Consider the following 24,247-nt stretch of genomic DNA (forward strand, 5'->3'; position numbering starts at 1 on the left):
CCTTACCCAAATATAAAACAGGGTATATACAGATTCTGTGAATCTTTCTGATTCTACACATTTCCCAATGGCCAAATATTTATATATATGTATATATATTCTGAAATAGCAAACAGCTGTATTTATGCCACTGCCAAAACAATGATTTTATACCAAAAGTCAAGCAATTATCTCTGGTCAAGCACCGAAAGAAGGAATCATTTACTATGGGTATATTATACAAGTGCTGTAGTGATCAGGGAGAGAAGTAAAATTTGACATGCTTCCTCAGGCAGGTCTGTGCATCCTGGACAGAAATAAGTGCACAGGAACTCCATTTATACACATGCAAGGTTCTCTGGGTGGGTCAGATTTAACGAACTTACATATATCATCCATGCTGTGCTCAGAATGAGTCTGATGCTAATTGAGGGCACATACTGCACTAGGCAGTTAAGCCATGCATGCACTATGGCCATGCTGACGTGATCAGAAATAAAACTGCCATCTTTGAGAAAAGACTGCAAAAATACAAAGAATCCTCAATGTTTGCCAAGAAAATTGTGGGACACAGTTCCCAGGAGAAAAAAAGGGGATACCAGATGTATAGAAACTTTACTGGTGTCTGATTTTTGGGGGTGAAGTACAGTGCAGATGTTAGCCAGAACACAGTCAAGGAGAAAATTAAAATTTGCCACATAAATCTTACCAAAGGCATCTTCTATCAGCTTCTCCTGATGATCTTTGAGCACATATTCTGCTAATTCAGCTATCAAGAAGGAAAAAGAAAAAGGAACACAGTAATGACACAGAGAATTTCACAGTAAAGCTCTTGGAAACTTACCATGATTAACAGAATTCTGCAGTATAAATGAAACTGAAGAGTTAAATTAAGTTTTTCTTGTAAATTGTTCAGGAAATAAAGAACATGAGAAAGGAGAAGTTGAGACAGGAAGTATTAAGCAGAAGGAGCCATTAATAGAGAGATTTTCCCCCAAGAACCACATGCTACTGTTCATCTGTTTCCCCACCACACACAGGTTTAGGTACCCTGGCTAGATGGACCATGCATGAGGGACCGGCCACTTGAGTATATGACGCTGTTTTAGATTGAAAATGGAATTTGTAAGAAATAGCTATAGCAAGTGATTGGAAAATAATGATTTAAAAAACAAAAATTGCTTTCATACCTATTCTTGCGTAAGCATCTCTGGTGTTGGAACAGTGATAGAATTCATCCCCATTTTCACCATTTTCCAGTGTATATGGGAAATCCATATTATTGACCTGATCGTTATTGCTGGCATCAACTTCAGGATCTAGAATTAAAAAGGAGTACACATCAGCTCAATGAAAGCCATAACCAAGAAGTAAAAAAAACAGATAGCAGGACACACAGAAAAGGCAGATTGGTTATTTCAGTGTAAGGCTTTGGCTCTTCATCGTGTGTTGGCTAAATAGGAACAGAACAGAACTCTCAGTAATTTATAGTCACCCAAACATCAACACTTTTCTTTTGCTAAACACTGAGACATTATTTCTCCTAGTAAAGAAAACAGCTCCAGAATCTGTTCTATGACACTAGGGCCTACACACATGGCCCAGACTGATCCATACCGTTAAACCTTCTCATTCTTTAGGCGATGGTGGTACCATCCAAACTCCTGTTCAGAACAATGCTGGGTGCACACTAACCCCTGAACTGCAGCTACAATTTCCCTGTGAAGCTGCTAGTTGGCCAAGGCCAAACACACACCCAGGACCACAGTAATGTCTTCACAGCAGAGATGTTCAGTTTCCAGTTACTGGCACCATGTTCTGACAGTGTTCAATTTATCACTATCACCTCAGACATTGCTAAGGCTTAAAAGCACATTCAAATCAGTGAAACATCTCTGATACGACAAGTCAGTCCTTGATCCCTAACTCATCCTGCTTTCAGTCACTAAGCAGTGAAGCCATGTGAGTGAAGAAACACTCCTGCGGGTGCTACTAGCAGTCAGAAGTTGAGAAACCAAAGCTCAGCCTGGAAAATAATTAATCACAAGGATGATCCCAGATTCTGGTGCTCAGTCCTCCACCAATTTGCCCATGTACCTGCTGATGCTGGTCACTCATGAAAGCAACAAGGATGTGAGGTGGTATCCTCCAATTTGGTGTTGTTTTACACCTGTTGGGCACAGAGCTATAGGACTTCAAGCCTGGCGTACATCTGTTCTTCTCATTTCATTGCCACTTTCAACCGCATTTCTTTAAAATGAGCTCAGCTGTTGCTCCACAACACAGTCAGCAGCACTTTCATGCTTCTATGCCAGCAGACTCAGGGGGAGCAGAATGTTCCCAAACCTTCACACAAATTCAGGAGCAGAAAGTTTGAGAGCCAGGGCAACCTCCTAAACTGATTATCTGTAGGAACTTACATACAAGAACCTGTCACCTTTACACCCTGGCCCTTCTGCTTTCTCCCCTGTCACAGAATCATAGAATCATTGGTCTGTGCCCCCAAAAGTTGTAAAACAGCACCTGGCAGTGAAAGTCCATTGTGTGGGTGCCTTAGGATCTCAGAAAGCTCTAGAAATGCTAGTTTGTTTGCAGACTGGCTTAATCACAAACTCATCTAAAAGTCTCCCTTTTGCAAAGCTTTTGGCTTGAAACTACAAAAGTGTTGACAATTACACTTGACCAGCTTACAACAGAAATGTTTGCAAATAAATTACTTCCATGAATGATATCCAAACCAAATGCATTAGCCTCACACCTTGATGAGGGACAGTGCAGGAAGTTGTAAATATGTACAGTTTACAAAACATGATGGTTTCTGTAAGCAGTCACTTATATACACAGATACAAAGTTATCATGTTGTGAGACCAAATGTCTGCTGAATTTAGACCAGCCACCATGATAAACTGCCATTATATGGCTATATAATTGAGAGGAGATGGTAATAACTCACAGCATGATGACTAAACTAATCAAGTATTTTTTTAGTGTTTTACTAACCTGCAGAGAAGACATCATCTTCGTTTCCAGATGACTTTGGATCAAGGACAGCATACAGATGCAACAGATCAATGTCACTGTGCAGCAAATCAAGATAGCCATTCTCAGACAGAAGTGCTGAATCCATGATTTGTCCCTTGCTGTCTGAAATCAAATTGTAAAACAGTTAGCTATGACAAAGCCACAGATTTTGTCAACCAAAACTACAAGTCCTGCACTGTGGCTTTCTGTTGACATGACACTGAGATCTGATGGCTGTGGAACCGGTATTGCTTACCAAGTCTTGCATTGAGTTATAACCCTGAGTTACTTAAATTTATAGATCCAAATACAGCTTGCAATTAGACTTATCTATTTTTCACTCCAATCAGGGCAGTGGGTACTGCAGTCTGACCACCTGGACTAAAAACATCAAGTATTGAATAAGTCACAACTCCATGAGAAGACTGCAGTGAAGAGGATGGAAGAAGAATCCCATTCTTTACTGTCAGGACAACTTCTTCTCAGGGGAAGGAGCTTCTGGCTGGGATGCTACACCCAGTTGCTAAGCCTTGGAGATGGCACTAGGAGACATCTCCTCTGCACAAGAAGGAACAGTGAAAGGTAGAACATTTACTTGATATCATTCTTTCCCAAACCATCTGGTTGTTTGCATACAAAATAGCATGGTCACCTTGGGAATTAGTTTCTGGTAAAAGGGCACTCACTGGCATTTTGGAATCTATCACAATGATTTTGTAATCAATTTTCTCTTGCCCTCAGAACTCATGTGTGTACCTACTCATGAGCTGGGAATCAGCACAGCCTTCCAAGCAGAGTGCTATACAGTACCAGATAAATTTGACTGATCCAGGGTGCTCCCTGTCCCAGTCACCCATGCTTAAATGAGAACTGCTTAGATTGCTGCAGCTGCCTTTCTTCATAAAGTTTATCTCTTCCTCCACCTCTTTTTAAATCCCTTCTATTTCCTTCCAGTTACTGCAGTAGGCACTAGAATAAACACAAACATTCTTCCTGGATATTCTGCAGGTAGTGGAGTAACACTACTTGTTGGTTATTCATTGTCTTTATCAAACTATTTGAAAAACAAATATTTGCTCCTCAGTGTTTACAGATCACTGATATGAATGCCAGCTGGGCTGGCAATCCAAGTGATTTACTCCACTATAGTACTGAGGTGCCGGCATGAAAGGAATAACCAGCAACGTTTCCAGACCACATGCTGTTAAAACAGACCATGCACCACAGCCATGAAAAGTTTCAGCTTGGCATCAAGCAGCATCCTTTGCGACGAAGGACAGCTGTAACACACTCTCAGATGTTCTGCCTGTAGCAGAATGTCCTTGCTGTCCCCAGCTGCACGCCTGACCCCTGAGGTGTGCAAATGTGGAGCAACCTGCTGTACCATGAACTCTACCTGCAACATGGAAAAAGAGAAACACAGCTACCACTGCAGCTCTGCTGAGAGAGGCAGAGCAGCCCTGGTCACACGTTACCACGTGCTGCTTTGTTATAAATGAATCTTCATTTCTCTTACCCCTCTGTGGGGCTGTCCCTGTGAACGGCTCAGAAATGGCCTCTCTGCCTTCTGCTGCAGAAGACACCAGAGTCTCGAGCCAGAATTCAGAACAGCAGGTGGACACAGTGAAGTCCCACAAGTAGGAATAACCTACACTCAGGTAGTTCTCCTTGTTCATGTTGTGTGGCCTTGTTACATTACCAAAATCATCAAAATTTCAAATTGTTTCTTGCTGTGCTAAAAATGAAAAGCAGAAGTTGACAAACCTGCATGAGAACCAAGAATGAGTTTATAAACACACCAGATTAAGTTTTCAGTTTGTTGCATCATTTTGCTTTGCGACTTGCTTTGTTGAATTAATGTAAAATCTAAACAAAGTTCGGCCTTTCAGGATGCCAGGTTGCCAGACTTTGCAAATAATGCTATAGAAGCATTACCTCTGGGTCAATATAATTTGGGGTTAGAGAGAAAGAAGTAATTGGGCAGGAGCCATAACGGGAATGCAAGTTCAGTGATTAGTAAACTGCTTGATTACAGCAGACATAGCAAAGGGCAAGCCCTATGGAAAGAGACTAAGTAAGACTACTTAATCATCATGGAAATGCTAAGCTTCAATGAAGTCATAGTCGTAAGAGCTTCTGTTGTTTTCAGCCTCTCAATAGCATTTCCCTGTGGATAAATATGTAAGTAATGCAAAATACTTTTCAGCTACCATGGTCAAGAAGTCAGGAAGCAATCAAGAGCAAGTCTCACCAGTGCCAAGACAGGCCAGAGAGCTGAAAATCTGAACGTAAAAGGTGCTATGACCCAGGAACACAGGAGTGAGAGCAACATAGCCTTCTCCCTTTGGAAGAATGAAGATTGCCACCCTCTCAAGAATGAAAAACTTGATTACTTGTCTTTTTTGTTTCATCAGTTTGAATGGCCCTCAGTTTACCCTCTTTTTTTCTTAATTACTTTGGTTTTGACACAAATTTATACATAGCTCTTTCTATTAACTACACTGGATTGAATTTTTGCAAGATGAAAATTTCCACACCGAGAGAGCCAGAGGCAAGGAGAATTAGACCTCAGGGTCATCGAGGGTTTGCTGGGTGTTGTAACTGAAGCACACAAACTGAAACTAGACATTACCAAGCTTGTTTACAACTGCAATTCCTCTCCCAGAGCTTCCCCTTTTTCCTTGCAGCATCCCAGCAATCCCCTATCCAAGACCAAAGATGAATGAGCTCTGCACTGCTCAGCACTTTCTCTGTTGTTTCATACGTGATTTTAAGTCAGTTTACTGACAATACATTCCCTTTGGGATCCCACCCAGTGCTGCCTAACTGGGTGTCTGGCACACTTTCACATCAGAGGACTAAAAAAATCTCCAAATAATTTCAGTGTTTGGGCTGCGAACGCTAGAGCCAGCTCTCGGGGGGAGGAAGCTGGACCCTGCATGGACCTGCAGGATGAAAGATCGAAGTCCCCGAGGACACAGGTGCCCTCTCTTGCAGCACAAAGTGCATGTGCTAGGCAGGGCAAGGCAGGATGTACTGCGAATGTATGGCCATGCCATTCAGAAAGTTCAGCCCTTTCTTGTTTGAACGCTGGTTAAGACAGATTTCTTTCTTTCTGTCTTTAAATAAGACCTTTCAGCAGATTATACACTCCAGCTGCATCACTGTATTCCGTATAGTTCCCTTTGCATTACCTGTGCAATGATTCAGTGTGCACCTGTGCCAGCAAGGGCTCTACCTGGGATGTGCTTTGTTTTGCTCCATATTCTGCATATACAGCACAATATGATTCACTTCTAAGACTCTCAATGTTGTTTTTTTTTTTTTTTCAGGGCTCTTTTTAGAGGCCAAGTGATATCATATGAATTTAAAATGCTGGACAAGCAGTAAAAGAATTAGTGAACATCACTGTACCAGGAAAAATAATCCAGTTAAAGAAGGAGCAGGTGTTCACTTAAATCACATACAAGTCTTAAGAGTTAGATGGGGCATTTTTAACTTCTGAAGATAAGGGAGGTGGCTGTGATTTATCATTTTGCCCCAGTAATTTGATTTTTATATATGTCTTATAACAGGCTGCCCAGGGAGGTTGTGGAGTCTCCTTCTCTGGAGACATTCAAACCCGCCTGGACATGTTCCTGTGCGACCTCACCTGGGCGTTCCTGCTCCAGCAGGGGGATTGGACTGGATGATCTTTTGAGGTCCCTTCCAATCCCAAACATACTGTGATAATGTGATACATTAAGGGAACAACATGTTGAAGACTCCAGGTAACGGGGTCTATTACTAAATAAAAAACAGATGGTATCTGAAAGAATGGAGAAGGATTATACAGACAATAATGGAGCATTTAGTCCAAAAATAAGGTGTATGCTTCTGAGAAGATTTGTTACAGGGTTTCCTTCCCAAAACCTTGTTGACATCTGCTCTGACAGATAATAAAATAATCTCCCACATGAGTACACAGATTAAGAAAATGAAACTATGTAAAGTCATTCCAGGAACAGAGGAAATCCCCTCACAATTTTATTTTTGTACCGGCTTAGGAAGCTGAGGGCAATTCATAAAAAAGAATAGTAGTGCCATGCAAATCACACATTTCTTAGCCAGAAGATGACATAACATTACAGCTCCAAGTCTCAGATTACAGAAAAATAAGAGTGGACTGCTGTGAAGATGGGAGGTTGAAAAATTAAACACAAAGATTGCAGGAAAATAACATTTCTTCAGCAACACCTCAGACCCATTAAGGGCTACACGTGAATCTGAGTGAAGCATGCTGACAAAAAACAGGTTATATCAAACTCTAAATAAGGAGTCCAGCGACACACTGGTACTCTGAGCCAAAAGCTCATTATCAGCAGCCACAATCTTAAAGACTTTTTAAAATTTTTAAACAACTTTAGAGACTCTTCTCTCTTCTTTGCATCCCCCAGAGGTTATGTCACTGTGTGCAGCACACATACCAGCATGACGTTCCCTCCGTGCTACAGTCACCTGTCTCCCTTTCCTCTCCCCAAATCCATCGCTAACAATTGCTCTACTCCACAGGCACCAAACAGATTTTCCTTTCAGAGATGGTCTGATTATTGTAAACTGCAAGTAATGATGCTCAATTTATATTTAGCTTTGAAGGTTTTAGTTTCTATTTTAGATCCATGAAAGGCTTATACATCTGGAAGCCAGTTTAACTTTTCCCATGGTATTACTTGATTTTACAGAAAATGTTACTTTTACCTACAGTCTTTATCTTGCTGATGGAGTGGTGTGTTACTTTCCATGGGCTTTATAGTCTAAAAAGGCAGAAGAGAGATGATGCTTGAAAAGAAGCTGCTCTATATTCTGCCACATTCCCCTTAGAGATGAGTTTAAAGAAGTTTTTATAAGTATGAATATCAGGTAAAAAGAGCTTCTGCCTTTCAATGAACTTAGCTGGATACTGACCAACACAACAGATAAAAGAAACATTACTGGCCTTGTGCTGGAGACAGCCGAGTTCAGGCAGACTCATAACGTGCTGTCCTGCAGGTGTCAGAGTTGTGATTTGAGAGCAGAATTTGCCTTTTCAGATCCAGTATCGCCTGGTGTATCACAGCTGTGCCTGGCTCTCCCATCCCAGCAGCCACATGGAATAAAGCAGACACCTTGCCTATAAGCTTTTTTGGCAGAAAAAGTACATTTGCGCAGAGACTTTTTTCAAGACAGTATCTCAGCTCTCCTAAACGGGAACGTAAAGCCAGAAAAAGCAAAGCCAGTGAAAAAACTGGAAATAAGCCAATTTCTTCTACAAATCCTCAGTTTCACTTTCTATTGGAGCAAACATTTATACAAAAAACAAGTGCGTTTTTAGCAAAGCCTGAAATAAACTACAGCAACCTTTTGGGCAAATAACACAGCTAGCCACAAAACAAAATTGTTAAAAATTCTCCAAAATTTCACCTGCATTCAGACCTCATCCTACTACTATTTCAAGCAATACAGGTCCGGATACTGACACATTATAGTTACCAATATCTACAAAAAGATAAGATGCATTTCCCATGAAAAAACACTGCATTCAAGAGCTGAGGAAAAACTGACCTTAGATAGCTGGACAGTTCCTGCTCTGTCACTCTGGATCCAGAACCCAAAAGTGAGAAGAGCTGCTATCCCTGCCCAGGGCTTATAGAAAGTGATACCAGAAAGGAGGAAATGAGCCAGATCAGTTGCTGTAGAAAAGTTAAAGACTCAGGGGGAATTCCATGGAGGAAAACTAAGAGGAACCTCCCTTTAGCAAGTCCTGTATAGTAAACACGCTTACCTCTACCGGTTGATTCACAGCTAGGAGCTTGCACTTTTCACTAGTTACGAACAGACTGATACATTCCGTTGGAAGCCGAAATCGGATGAGAGCTGACAGTTATAATTTCTGGTGCTCCCCAGAACTCTTCCTTTCCTTCCTGTCCCAAAGCCATGCTGTTAGACAGTCCATCACTACGAATAAAGCAAGAAGCACGCGGACATTCTTACCTTGCAGCTCCCTTCAGTATAACAGAAGTGAAAGTATTTCTTTCACATGTTCACAGGCTCTACCAATACAAAAATTACTTTGGTATCTTGTTCAAGTGTCTCTTGCCATTGGCTCAAAATTATGAGTAGGATGTTCTATGCACCAGGAGCTTGTAAACCTTGTCTGGCTTACACACAGTGTTCAGGGTTTGCTTGTAGCAGCATCTGACAGAATGTTTATTCATTTCACCACTCTGCCAGCACCTACCTGGTGTAAGACAAACAAACTTTTGAAAACCAACTTCATTTATGAGTGTTCCTACCATGATGCCTCTATCTGCTGCTGTGTGGCTTCGCAAGCTTCTTTGCCTATTTTCTTATTTTTTTACCATGCATAGACCTACACAAATTAGAAATTAATTATGAAAGAGAATATATTCCCAAGTGAGCAAATACTTTTTGTAGTATTATTCCATTGGCTATGGCTTATACCAAAATTTCCACCAGAGTGTGTAGGAAGTGCAATTTGATGAAGTCAACGACATTCAGGACTTGCTGCTTCAGTAAGGAAAGTTTTTAATGAGCTGCTTCTGCACAAGGCAGCAGGTGCTATAAGCAAAGCAGCTGCTGACCTGCGTAAGCCTCTTCCCTTTGCAGCGGAGATGCACTTCCACCAGGTTCCATGGGAACACGCTCACTGAGAAAAGATAAAGCTGTATCCCTCCTGGGAGCAGCTGATCTGTTCCCAGGGAGCCCAGCCTGCAATGCACAACAGCAGCCGATTTGGGCTCTCTAACCCTCCAGGGACCTGTGTTCCTGGAATTCCTCTATGCACATCAGAAGAAAAGCAACATCTCAGTATAGCAGCATTCAGAGCAGAAAATAATGAAAGGCTGCACAACTACAGGTTCTGTATTTTAGCGCTCTTTTTGATAGGACAATAACACAATCACTGCAAGAGAAATCCCTACAAAATTTAAGAGGGTTATTTGTGAGCCCCATTGTAATGTGCAACACAACCCCACAAGGTATAAGCTCCTTTGCCAGCCCTGCAGCCAGACTTCTTTACCAGCTCTGAGGTGGAGCAGAAAGGATTTGCTGGAGCAAATGAGAGTACTGGCTCATCTAGTGCCTAGTCTATAAAGATGGGCTTAGAGGGAAAACAAGAGGCTGTGAGGCAGCTCAGAATGGCCTAAGGCTCTCAGGTCACCATCAGCTTCTTTGCTTGGGTGTTTGTTGCAAAAAGGAGGGAGCAGAACAGGTTGGTTAGTATGGAAGCACTGCAAACCAGATGTCAATAGTGCACTTTGCAAGAGGGAGAAAGCTGGTGCTGTTTTTGTCCAGAAATTGTAAAGATCTGTTTTGTGGTAGAAGAAATAGTTGCAAAACTATTAAGTAACAAGTGAGAAACCTGCTGATATCAGTCTGTTCCTGACCTGAGTTTTCTTTGCAAGGCTCCTCCAGAGTGAAACAATGATTGAATGTAAGGCTGAAAAATTAACGGATTTCAAAAAGAAAGTCATAGAATAATTCATTTCAAAGGAAGCTGAAGCCTCTAATACAATTTGAGTCATTTCCTGGTGAATTAATGTCTTTGAAACCACTTTTTTTAAGCACATCTCTACTACAAAATCTAGAGAACAGTGGCAAGAGTTGAACATGTGATGGATGAAAACCAATGCTGCTTCTGAGGCACTTCAGCTTCCCTCTGTCATGTCCCAAATGTATGCAGGCTTTGTGACAGAGATACAGAGCCAGGCGTGACGGGATCAAATTCCCTGAACGGAGATTTTAGGTGCTACCATTAAAAAAAATGAGCAGGAGCAGATATATTTTCAAGCATTTCAGGGATTTAATTTAAAATAGAAGCCAGACTATATATACTCCCAGCATAAGTGACACTGGGCCACTTGCTATGATATTCTACAGCTAAAATATGAATTCTTGGCATTAATTTGAATGTGTCTAATAATAGAGCTAAAATCTTCCAGGTCAGTATCTTGTACTCTCATAAACTACCTCAATTTTTTTCTCCAGCCTTTCCCCTTGAACTTTCACGCACGCCTCGAGAAGTGATGCCCAATACTATATTTTAGGGGAGGAAAAAATTCATACCCCTGATCATGTTCCATCGGTTTTGCAGGACTACCCCAACATTCTACTAAGCTTTCTTTTACTCTCCTTTTACAGTTGCTTGGCTTTGTAAAAGTAATTCTGAATGCTGTAATTTAAGCTGTGGTTCTGTCATTTTACAAAGGATGGACAGTGTCAGGATTGTCCCAGAACTATCCCTGTTCTCCAACATACACATTAATCCTCTGGTGAGTCAGACTGAAAAGAGAGTTTACTGCCTCAGAATCGTAAGGTATTTTAAGGTATTATAGGTATTTTAAGGTATTATCAGGTATTGTAAGGTATTTTTAATCTCTCTTGCCACTCAAAACTCTTGAATCCAGCCTCATAAGTCATTAGGTACATCCCCTGCTTAAACCTCTTACAGGCAGTGTAATTTTGTTGCTTATAGACATCTGGAATCTAAAATTAAGAATATTCCTCCCATATATGATTGAAAAAGATAAGATTTCCCTCCATCAATTGCCAGCATGTGCCACAAACAAATGCTACTCAGACTGTCAATGGCCGGCACGTCCATTGCGAAAAACTGACCTACTCATGGTCTCTTTAATCTACTCTGCATTTCTGGTTGTGTAAAAGGTGGCAAAGAACAAGCTTCATTATGGCCTGGCTATGAAAACGGGTATCTGTAGCTACCCTGGAGGGGTGGATCTCTTCTTAGCTGCTCTTGCATTACACTCCGCTCTCTTCTCTTCTCTTCCCCACCTGCTCTCCAGTGATGCACTTTGCACTGTGCCACAATGCAATCTCAAATGCAATAAACAAAAGTAAATCTTTAACAAAGCAAAAAAACAAACAAAAAATCTGATTTACCAGAAATGTACTTGCTTCCTGTTGGCTCATTATCTGTCACGTTTTGAGGCTTACTGCCACAGAGGTTTAAACAACACAGGGGAACCAAATTGGTCAAGTAGAGGTCCCATTTTTCCACAAATGTCAGAGATATCTTCCTCGCGAGGTCCTCTCTGTCTTCTTCGTGGAGCAAGGCTTGATGGTACTCCTTGGATATCACATCTTCTTTCAGCATGAAGTTAAGCAATGCGTGCTCATCAGAAGCTGTAGCAGCTGAAAGAATCTTCCTTACTCTAGGCAGGATCTCCTTAAAGAGATTCATAGCTGCATCTGAAGACGTTAGAAGGATGTCTGAGCAAAATCTGAACTGTTTCAATAAAATAAAATAAAAAAATCCACTCAGTCAGCATCAAAAAGATGAAGTGAAAAAAAAAAGTTAAGAGACTTTGGCCTGCAATAGCAGAGTTATTTCCTCATTTGATTAAGCCTTTAAATAACATTTCCAACAACAATTAACTTCTTGATGAAATGACACAACAGCACAATTCTTCAGAAAACATATTTTTCCAACCAACAACATGGTCATCTGAAAAAATAATTTTAAAATATATGTATCCCATGAAAGAAGGATTGCCATAGGTCGAGCTTTATCTCCTGGCCAAGGTGGAGTGGGGGTCCAGCAGTGGGCCCAGCAAGGTCATTGCTGTATCCAAAAGCTTCAGCGGAAAATGCATCCTCTGCAAGAGAGATAGGTTTAAAACTTGGAGACTCCAGTGTAAGGTTAGACAATACGTTGTGACCAAATTCTGCTTTCCCTAAGTCGTATGGGTTAGAATCTGGGTGAAAACTTTGGGGTAAAAATTTCTCTCAAATCTGGCTCTGGTTTCTGCCATACCTGAATTTATTAGGAAGAAAAATAACTAGAAAACAAGCTTGGCCTGACTTCTTGGCCATATATTCTTATTCAAAGTTAACATATTTATACTCCAAGGGGCAGACACTTTCAGTTAAATTCCATAAAGGGAAGAGTTTTTTAAGTCCCCAGATTAAATAAGTAGCAAATCTTCTGTACCACCAAACACAATGTTAAAATACAGCTCCAAACCTATGACAACCTGAGCCTCAATTCAGCTCAAATCTATTCAGAAGTCTTTTTTAAGATTATTGCCATCTTGAGTCATTTCTTCCTCTTCTGTTGTAGAGCTCAGGACCAGGCAATGTGTAATTAGGGCACTTCAAAGACTTCTTAATGCAATCAATAGTGTCTCACCTTTGTCTCAAGAACAATTTCTAACAGGGGGTAAAATAAAGAATGAGTGCCTTCAGACTGGGTATCTTCAACATTTTCAGTGAGAGCAGAGTAAAAGGAACAGAACAAATTATCTCAATCAGATCAGTAAAATGCATATCTAGAAGTAGAGTATTTTTTATTGTTAAGAGTGCAAAGATCATTAACGCGTCTTCTATATTGTGACTGCCTGCATAACACAGAATAAATCTATAAAGTCAACATGAAAAGGAAGAATATTACTAATTACTAGAACTTTCATGTATTTAAGAGAAGCACCTCTGAGCCAAATATGAACATCAGTCATGTTGTAATAAAAAATAAGGTATATCATTTATGAGCTGGGTTAAATAGATTCTAATAACATGGTTCTTATTCATAGCAGCTACATCTGCTAACAACAGTTTGTTAAAGATACAAAGTAAACAACTGGTTTCGCTGCAATATTTAAAATACTGTAAATTAATTTTCTCACCTATACAACCTTTTAAAGGCAATATGTTTCGCATTTCCAGGTCTTTGATCATGAAAATGTGTTTTATGAGACTCAAATATATAAAAAATAAAATCTAAAATTAAACAGATTCTATCCAGTGCTTGCTAATGCTGATTTATTCTCCTTATGCCTATTTCAAACTTTCTACTTAATGCTTTGTACAAGGACTTGCAGCAGCTTGTGTTTAGGCATTTTTACTGTTTGGGGAAGAAAACTTCAGGGTTTCAGAACAGTAGCAAAAGCATTATAAAGATGTCAGTGGCTAAATAAACAGTAACCAACTACTAACAATTTGCTTTACACTACAGTTATTTTCAGCTTTGTTTTTAGATACCTGGCTCTTATAGCAGAACCTACAGCCTTGAAATAATTACTGGGGCAAAATTTCAAGGGCTCTCTGGGAGCTTACGGATGGGAAGTTTAAAATCCAGTCTGGTACATGGCTGCCTGAACAAGTTTGTAGGCTGAGTATGGGATAACTATTCAAATATAATCTAAATATTTTTCTCTTTATTTGCTATGAGGTTTTACTACCTTGAATATTGCCATGATTTCTTTTCACCATCAGACACACTTGAAAGTGGAGAAATAATCCCACCTGGTAAGAAAAAATGCACTGCAAGGAACTTACTAAATCTTTATAAAATGTTCAAGTACAGTACTGCAAATTCTGGTTAAGATCCAAAATAGCTTTGTAGAATAACAAGAATTTGCTGCACTTTCCAAACGTTCATGTTTATGTTCAATATCAGGAAATGTATGCAAAACACTGGAAAAATAAGCTCTCTCATTTCCCAGTAGTATTGGTTTGACTTGCAGTGCAGGTAGGTAACAAGTTTTAGTGTAACTATATAAATCGCAACCGAAAAAAGCAAAATAATTTATTTTCCTTATGGAAAAGTAAATCCCTTGGATCTTTCATGAGTATTCTTCTTTCGCTCAGAATTTGTCTTTCAAATATATTTTCTTTTAAAGGTGCTGCCCACATTGACCCCAAAAAACCTGAAGAAACACTAGTTTCGTTGAAGTGTGAGTAGGAATAAGCTCCAACTCATTCAGAGGAGCATTGCTCCTGGGGTATTACTTGAAAAGGACCATTTCCCATAGTTTTAGCAGCATAAAACTGCACTGAATAAGGTGCTTCCACTTGTACTTTCCCACCTTGTGGTGCAGAGCACATGCTGAAGGCAGCCAAGCGTTTGCCTTGCAGAAAATTGGGAAACACTTGCTATCATAGCAAAGCTGAATGAGTTTACCACAGCCTGGGGAAGAGAGGCAGTCTCAACATCAGCTTCTCCTGCAACCTGTGTGCTCTTGAATAGTTTCAACAGATTAAAAGAAAAAAAGTATTGTGTCCATTATTTGGCCAGAGAGGTTTTCTGAAACCTTTCTCAGCATCATCAGCCACATTCAAGGCCTCTCTAGGCAGCAGTTCTCCTGACTGAGTCTCCTTCTTGATGGGAGGTGGAGAGTTCAAGCCACATGAGAAGCTGTGTATTAAAAGAAGAAACTCAATTTAAACTGTAATGCTCAGCAACTCATTGACCTGCTGCACCTTGGCTCTGCAAAAGCCTTGCTCAGTGCTCTAGGGCAGAAGTGTGTTTGACTGTGAGGGGCTATTATAATGTGGGAATAGTAAAATTGTTTATGTGGGCAAAGAACTCCCCTCTACAGGACAGTTACCTCCAGAAGCAGACAAGCAAGTGAGCAAATACCTTGTGACAAGTCATCACAATTGCCATTTAAGCATGAGAAAAGCAGATTTTCTGCAAGTGTTTCCACCTGCTAATGCGCCCAGGCAAAGCTCACCCTGAGCAGCAGACTATCACCCAAATACAATATTGTTTCTTCTGTTATGTCTAGATTTGAGACATATCAAAAGTGGGATTGGCTTTTCACAGGTGTTAAGATACAAAGATTTCAAGCTGATTCCTCTTTTACTCTTCCCACATGTTTTAAGGAATCCTGAAAAATTTTTCAAAAAGATCTGCAAGATCATCATCTGGGAGGAAACATGGCCTCTATATGGCTGTCCCCAGCTGTTGCTGGGCTACAGGCAAACACACCAAGCAATACTGTGCTAGGAGTCCTCTGCCTTTGACCACAAAACTGATTGTCTTGTAGCTAAAGCCAAAATAAGGGAAGGGGGTCATAGTGGCTCAAGCTTTGAAAACTTGATTCAAGTTCTAGTGCTGCTACAGTCCTAATTTGCAATTTTGAGAAAATAATTAAATGTGATTTCTATTTCTATTTTTATTGCTGCATTCACATGAATAAAAATAAACTTCTTACTATCTTGACACTAGATAAAATCTACTAAGGCTCATGATGTACCCAGATGCCAGGTACTGAAGGACATAACCTGGCTTACATTGGCACACTCTCAGCTGCCTCACTGTCCCCAGTAAAAACAGTGAAATGAATTGCTGAGATCTGAGATTATTTGGATTTCAAAATTAGCCATAGACTTTGGGCAGCATCATATTTACTTAGAAGTGATACTTCCCCTCAATGCAGAGAAATCAAAAGCACAAGTTCTCCTTTTTAACTTTAACTTTCCTCTTTAAAATGTATCATAGCACAAACAACGTGTGTGAAAAAGAGAACTAACTCATGCTGTACATTTTTACTATTTGTTGCTTATGTTGCTATTGTTTAGCATTTTCTATAGCTAAGGCATGTCTTTTGACTTTGAGAGGAAGACTACCATGATGATCCTTAAAAAGAGATACAGCTGCTGTGAAACATCACTCTTGTCTACATAAGCTGCGTGTCAGTTAAAGGGAATCCTTAGAATGGCCAGTTGTGTGTTGAATACAATTGGAAAGCAGGGAAATTTTTTAATGTCTATGAAAAATTGCTCAACCAGCAGTACATCAATGATATTCAGCCTGGATAGACAGAATCCCCAACAAAAATTCTGGTATGAATCCAATTTATGGCCAGAGAGGCTAAGGACACTGACTGCAAAATCAGAGCTTGAAGACAGAGCCAACAGCTCAGACAACATGGAAGGAATTTTCAAGGAAGCACAGTTCATTCATGATACAGCATCTACCGAAACCAACAGGGACTTGGCAGCAGTGTCCACAAGCACTAGAGAATGCTGCCCCCAGTGAATATCTAATGATCAGCCTAGCCCCTGACTTCACTACATCTGGCAAAGCTGGACTGCAGGAACTTAGTTTGGCTAAATCTTAGAATGGAGACTTTGGTTACTAGAGTGTCTTTCACTGTGCATACACATAGAGGATTTCCTACATAATTCTAAGAAAGTTTACAGCTCTTCATGTAAAATCTTTTATATCTATTTAGAAAATTACTTCCTGTAGGAAAGTAAAGGTGTGATATTCTGGAAGATGCTTGGAACACAAAAGGTCTTTCCTTTAGATTGTGGAGTTGTTTTGTTTGGTTGGTTTGGGTTTTTTGTTTGTTTGGTTTTCTGTGTGTGTTTTTTCAGGTTTTGTTTGTTGTTTATTTCTCCCCCGCTTGAGCTTGTTTTTAAAACTGTCTGGTCAAATCTTTTCTCTCCTTCCTCACCTCAGAATTTTCTGTGCTTCCATCAATGTGTAAAAGTCCTTCAGCACCCTTCCACACCTGCCCTTCCAGTATCGCCAACCCTACTGCTCCCTGAACACCGTGACAAGCCTCGGTGGTACAGCAGGAACACTGCAGCGGGACGTGGCTGGAGCCTGCGGGCATGCACTGCAACACTGCTGCTCACATCACCAGCTTCTCCAGAACAGGACATTCTCAAGTGAGGTTAGGAACTCAAAAGGTTGAGAATTTCCAATCTAGCAGGTTCAAAACAAGGTTAGGGCCTCAAATATTTGTGGTCATTCAGAATCTCACAGAACTTTGGACAGGTGTTCTCAGAAGGCTGATGGAGTGAGGCTGGCTGAACAGAAGACCTGTTTAGATTCTGCTTTCAAATCCTGATAGACCGACTCCAAAGGGCATTTCTGCAGAGACGACCTTGGGTTCTACATTTATTAGGCTGAGATATCAGAGTTTGCTGCCAGTCTGCCATTCAATGGAATTCTGCCGTTCCTCTAAAATACTGTATTTTAAGAACTTGTAGCCCTCGCATTTTTGGCTTAGTAACATAAATAGCAACAACATCAATTTGCCAGCCCAGCTTGCGCAGTCCAGATTCACTGTCATGCCAAGAGGGCACAGCTACTGCAAAGCTCTCTGTGGAGAATTAGGCAGATATATGAACACAAAGACACAAAACTGTTTTCAGCAGCCAAGTATCAAATATTTTCTAAACTATCTTTGTGGTGATAGGCCTACATTTAAAGTATGAATTCCACTATTTTCTTCCTCACTTGAATACCAATTCATTGCTTTCGCTGGCACCAGAATGATTATACTACGGTACGTCCTAGAACTTCCCAGTGGAAAAAAAACCTGAAACAACTGAAAATTAGCAAAATATTGCCAGCTTAGCAATATTTTGCTAAAGCACTACTGATTTGTAAGCATGCTGTTCTCTTATTATAGTATTTTTACTAGCACAAGGTATTTCATCAGGAAGCCAAGGACGGTGCTCTGCAAGCACACCATGAGCACCAGGACCTGCAGTAACATCCAGCGGCTGCCTGGCCGACAGATGGGGGAAAAGACCCTGAGAAAAGCTCCTACTCCTTCCCTTGGCTTTCAAGAAGTCTGTGAGCATCACAAATGAACAGATCTCTTAGCAGTAGTTTCGGGGCAGACAATGCACAATAGCATTCATTTTGTTAACAGAAGTTGTAATTTATCTATAGCTAAGAGCAAATTAAAAAAAATAATTATATCCTTTCTGTCACCACTGCTGGACAGTACACTTGCTATATCGGCGCATGTGACAAGAAAAGCCTGTAATTCCCCTTACACTGAAATAACAGAACAAGAATGGGAAACAGCATACAAACCCAAACCAACAAGGAAAACGACGTGTGCAAAACCACAGCCTGTGTCGAGTTTCAGAATGATGGAGGCAATAAAACTGGGCAAAAATACTATACTGGCAGTTGAAGAAACCATGTATTTTAGGGGCTTCCCTAAAGCATTTCTGATTTTTGTCAACTAAAATGCACACCAGACACAAAAGCTACTGAACTCCACATCAGACACAGTAGCTCTACCTTGAGTCACTTGAATAACACACTTGAATAACTTACCATGGCTTTCATTCCAGTATCTGTGCTGTTATTCTTGTAAGTGCAGACAGTCAACTTGGCACCACTGACACAGTCACATCACCTTCTCTTTCAGGAGCTCGAAGTCCATCACCTTCTCTTTCAGGAGCTCGAGGTCCAGGTCTCAGCAGCCCCGCAGTGTGGCTTCTGGGCTGCCCTGCCAGGGGAACTCTCAAACCCTCCTGCTGAAGCTGCTCTGCCCTGCAAGGATGAGGGACACACAGTCCCTTCTCTGAGAAACAAAGAGGTTTGTGTCCTTGCCCTTCTTCCACAGCTTATTTCAGTTTAATTGGTGATTACTTACAGTTTTTAAAGATGTGTGGATCGTGAATTAATTTGTTTCACACGTGAAACAAATTCTGGGGAGTCGGGCAGAACAGCTTCCATGGGAACAGCTGTGGAGGCTTCAGCACAGCCCAGAGTGATCTCCTGAGCTGGGAGGCTGAGGCTCCTCACCTCCCTGGCAGTGGTAGGAATTGTCATCCCTTCCCAAGCACAGACTCCATTGTAAAAAGGGCTCATAGGCCACAGACATGAACCTGGATTTTGGTTTTGCCACAAGAGGCTGGGACCTGATCTCCAGGAGAGGTTCAGAGGTATTGCACAGGAAGCCAGATATCTCCAATAGCACCTGGTATACCATGTGAAGAACAGGCAGTCAACGTCCCAGAGCCCTTCCAAGGCATTTGATGTTCTTGTGGCTTCTGTGGGGGATCCTGCTACCTACAGACAAGTCCCGAGCACCTCTACTTCTTTGTATGATTCAGCACAGATTATGTGAATTTTAATCCCTCAGACACCCCTTCAAGTTCTATGTGACTGAGTACAAGGAATTTCAGGGTACTGAAACTATTCAGGAAACTAGAAAAAAAATGTGTTAACAAATTAAGGGAAGATACTATTTGTGGGGTCCTGGTCCCGGTGACAGGTCTTGGTCCTGGTGGTGGATGGCCACACTTGCTGGTCGTAACCTGGTGATTTTATGGCGGTTGGAGTCAGGCAGTGTCCCAGCACACTGCGAGCCTGGTCACAGATGTTGGAGGCTGATATCGCTGGGGCTTCCCTTGAGCTTACACAAGCTTCAAGCATTCTTTGAGCTTCAAAAATTCACAGTGATCATGCATTTTGCACTTTAACTCACTGTATTTAGGCCTTTACAGCAGCCCCAATTAAGCAGCATGAGCAAGCATTTTTCTGTAACAAGCAGGCCATAAACATATTATTTTAGCAAGCAAGCATTGAGACAAATAATTCACAATATCTCAGCCTTCCACACTTACGCCATGTGTTAAGCACCACCATCCCTCACACACACTCAAACAATATGCTAAGAGCCACCACCTCTTACACTATTAAACAATAACACTATGGAAACAAGGGTCACAGTGTGCTTCACAAAAATCTGCAGGTCAAAAGAACTAAGAACTGTAGGTACAGGTTTCTCACTTCATTGCATCACCAGATCACTTTCTCACTTCTCTTTTCTGTGTTTTGTCTATATTCTACTTTTTTCCTGAGAAAGTTATTGCCTTCACCACCCCCGACACCAGTTTAAAATAAATAAGAACAACAACTGCAAGCAAATCTAGCAAGAGCTGCTTAACCACAGACTCCACAACAAAATATGAAGTTGACAGTGACAGTGAAAGCAGTGTTTGAAGAACTGTCCAGCAAGAACCTCAGGGATCTGAACAAGACTATGTAGATAGTATTGGCAGCAAGGAAAAAAAAAGTGATAATGAAAAAGCAGTTTACAGCTTTTATAAGCAACTTCAACTTCTTTGCAGAGAAAAGAGTAGAAGACATAGTACTCAATTTTTCATATTATCCTCCTGTTGTGTAAGTTCTCAACCATTTGGTAGCCCTAGGTTCTTTTTTTAATACGTTTAGATTTGTATTTTTTTTTCCTCTCTCAGCAAGCCTATAGAGGACTGGCTTAGTTCGGGAAATGTACTGGATATTTGCCTGTGTACAGGCCTTTTAAATTCACATAGCAAAGGAGGGAAGGGAGCCCAAGCACCTGCCACTCCGGGAAACTGATCCTATCCCTGCTTACCACCGTGGATCTATGAAGTCACTTAAATCAAACTTCTGACAGGTGTCCAAACAGCCCAAGTTCCGTATTTTTGGAGTTCCCAAATGGAGAAATAAAAGCTGATTTGCAGAAGTAACAAGTACCGAGAACTGCAGCTGAGAATGACTGAAGCTTTGAATGCATCAAGAGACAGATAAAGCCAAACCCACTAAGAAGTCTGCATCCAAATGCTGGGAAGCAAAGCACCCAAGCCAGGAGAGCTGCTGACCTTGCTTTGGTCTGGTTTGCCAGTTTCTAAGTGACCTGCACAGCCTCAACAGAGACACTGAATTAAATGCATTAATAATTGCAAAGCATTTTCTCTCCCAGGTAACCTCACTGGAGATTCCCACAGCATGAGTTAAATGAGGCCTAAAGCCACACAGTGAATAGAGAAGGTAAAATAAGTTTTTAAGAAAAACTGGTAATGTTTTCTCGATTTTTTTTTCCCTAACTGAAAGGAATACAGATACTGGTGAACTTTTTAGGATCAAACCCAGTTCTCTCCCTTGAGATACCAAAAAAAAATATTTTTTTCCTATATTTAGACATAACCAAATGAAGCATCAACAAAGCCTTTTTCTTTTTTAAATCTCTGTTTATATTTAGGGCCCAAACCTCTTCAGCTTTGACTTTTTTTGGTTGCCCATTCCTTAACGATGGCAGAACTTGATCTCTACTGAGAGTGTATTATTACTCAACTAAAAGACACTATCCTGATCTGTCACGTAAATACTGCATGTTCTCTCCTGTTAACACAGAGCTACCAGTTACCACAATTGAGGTACATACAGCCAAAAAATTCCACAGACACTGGTTCTGGGCCAGAACAGGAAACGATCTTTTACAAATCAAACAGAAGGCAACGCTCTAATTTGCCCTGTCTCCTCAATATTTAAACCTTTTATTGAACCTCCAACAAACCCGGTAAGTGTATCTAATGCGAGTGAGGTAAGAGTTATTCTTGGATTAACAGAAAACTGTAAACATCATCTAGAACACAGAACAATAGCTGTAGAGTTGTTCAGAATTTCAGTGTGCAGTTCAGAGGGCTGGTCTCTGGTACCATGCCAGTGCAAGATCCTGGGCAGCGCTCCAGAGATAAAAAGAAGTCAGCTGACTTCACGTTAATCGCGTGAATAAAATATCATATTCATCTTGGAGGAGGTCCTATTTATTGCTGAAGCAGACAGCAAGATAGATTCCTCAGTTATTCATACCAAGCCTTCGGCATTGATAGTGCTCTGCGGTAGAAAGGCCGTTCATTATTTGTTCTGGGGAGAGGATCGTTTGTAATGACAAGCACACAGTGGCAAACAAGATAGGTTTCAACGATTTCATGCTGTATGTTTCAGCCAGCAATTAAATAAAATCTTAATATATTTGAGAAACGGTCAAAGTTTTCGTATGTATAAACCTGAAGACCTAACCACAATTCATAAACTAAGTGTAACTATTTATAAATTTTGTAAAATTTGTAAATTTTGAAGTAGTATTGGAGGACTTACATTACCTTTATGGTGGTGTTAATATTTCCAATGTTCAAATAATTTGTAGGTAAATCAGAATGCTGAAAAAGTATTGAAAATAGGACAGTTTGTCCTGCAAAATCTTAGAAAACACTGGAATTTGCATGGTGTGGCGATAGTCCTCTGTTGGATTATCTAATATATTTAGTTAGGAAAACACATAATCCCTACAGTGAGTCAGTGGAGACAAGCACTGGAAGGAGGGAAAGTTAAAGAAACATTTATCGGTTTTAAAAAAAACACAGGTTCTGCTTCTTTTTTTTTTTTTTTTTTAGTTTTAACATTTCATCTCTAGTGAAATCAGTTAGAAGCACCCGAGTAGTAAATCAGACACCTAACATTGTGACAGGCTAAAATGTCACCTCTTCCATAGCAGCAAGGACTGTTTTACCTGATAAGGAAGGTGGCACACGATTATTTTCTGGTGCCTTAGAAGAAAAATGCAATGGATCAGGCAGGACAGCAAGATTACAGAATTACTAAATTCAAACCACCAGACATGCTGGCAGAACTGCGCTGAGAGGTGAAAGAAGAGCTGATGCAGCAGCTGAGATGAATAATCTGGCAGCCAAGAATGAGCCAGAATGCTCCTGTCAGTGCCGTTCCGGGACCTGCTTCTGAGTCAGAAGCTGCTTTGGTTAATATGTTGTGAAATAAATAACTTACGCTTTTTCTATGGATAAACAACATTTAATCCAATTCCTTGTATTCCTTAAACACGTGTTCATTACAGCATAAGCAAAACAGCGCTGGGTGCGCGGGGGATTCACTCCACCCAACACGCACACTTTTAACAATAAGAAGTGTGCTTAAATACAGTATGGTGTTACATATTCATAATGACCCCAGAAATGCCTATACATATTCATGACCTTTCCCGCTTTTTATTAAAATGAGTCTCAGATAACCATTTACCCCTCCTTGGCCCTCCCCTGTTGCGCCTGCGCAATGTCACTTGGTGAATTTGAGGAAGGGTCTTTGGGGGTCTTTGGATGAAGGCTCCTTCAGCTTTGTCACAGTGGACTTTTTACCTTTGGCTCATTAGGAGGAACTGGCTGGAACCCAAGCTACCAAACCGACTGGAACCAGACTGGTGCCTCCTTTTTGCTGTAAATCTTGGCTATCTTGTCTCCTCAAGGTTGCAGCTGGTGCTGTAAAACTTCTTATTTTGGCATTTAATGAAGTCCTGCCTTTTTTTTTTTTTTTAGTACAATTAGTTACATACAGCTCTAAACTAGATATTAATTATGTGGTTTAAAATGTTAGCTTGTTAGTAGGCCCTTATTATATAGTTGCTTAACCCTTAAAATGTTAGTTCGCTCTATCAATATAACTTCCTAAACAAGTTTCATAACTTTTTACATAGAACTTAACCACCTTTCCCTTTTCCAAGTTCAGAGTCTGTGCCTCATTTGGTTATACCTGTGAACATTAAACATCTTAGCACGAATCACAACTGCATTTTTCACAGTTGCTTGTAAACAGAAGTGCATGTTGATACAGTAAATGAAGTAGAGGTCAGCTTCAGGTATTCACATAATTGTTTAATAATTGCATCTCATGATAGCTCTCAAAGAGTAGACATCTTCTTTGGGAATAAAAGCCTACTTAAATATTTTAATATTGTAGGCTATCATGAGCCATCCCTTCACATTACAGCCCACCTGTTCAGTTTTTCAGTGCAAGCCTGCAGTATTTTCCAAAACCCTCTAAACCGTTGTTTTAACACTACCAAGGCCAAAATATGACTACCACAA

At 40.6% G+C, this 24,247-nt stretch overlaps 1 protein-coding gene across 9 annotated transcripts in view; it reads right to left on the minus strand.

Moving 5' to 3' along the window:
- Positions 1-19,158, minus strand: part of CIITA (class II major histocompatibility complex transactivator) — a 39,342-nt gene extending 20,184 nt beyond the window's left edge. The window contains exons 1-5 of one of the 9 annotated variants that reach the window (XM_065030463.1): positions 18,870-19,158; positions 11,939-12,284; positions 2,981-3,124; positions 1,170-1,298; positions 689-748 (exon numbers count right to left, since the gene is read on the minus strand). In XM_065030463.1, coding sequence (XP_064886535.1) covers positions 689-748; positions 1,170-1,298; positions 2,981-3,124; positions 11,939-12,284; positions 18,870-18,881 — 691 coding nt within the window. In that variant the 5' untranslated portion in view covers positions 18,882-19,158. The other 8 variants (XM_065030462.1, XM_065030466.1, XM_065030471.1 and 5 more) reach the window with 8 other exon arrangements.
- Between the last annotated feature and the right edge of the window lie 5,089 nt (positions 19,159-24,247).

The sequence above is a fragment of the Columba livia genome, chromosome 15 (genome assembly GCF_036013475.1).
Source record: "Columba livia isolate bColLiv1 breed racing homer chromosome 15, bColLiv1.pat.W.v2, whole genome shotgun sequence".
Lineage (NCBI taxonomy): Eukaryota > Metazoa > Chordata > Aves > Columbiformes > Columbidae > Columba > Columba livia.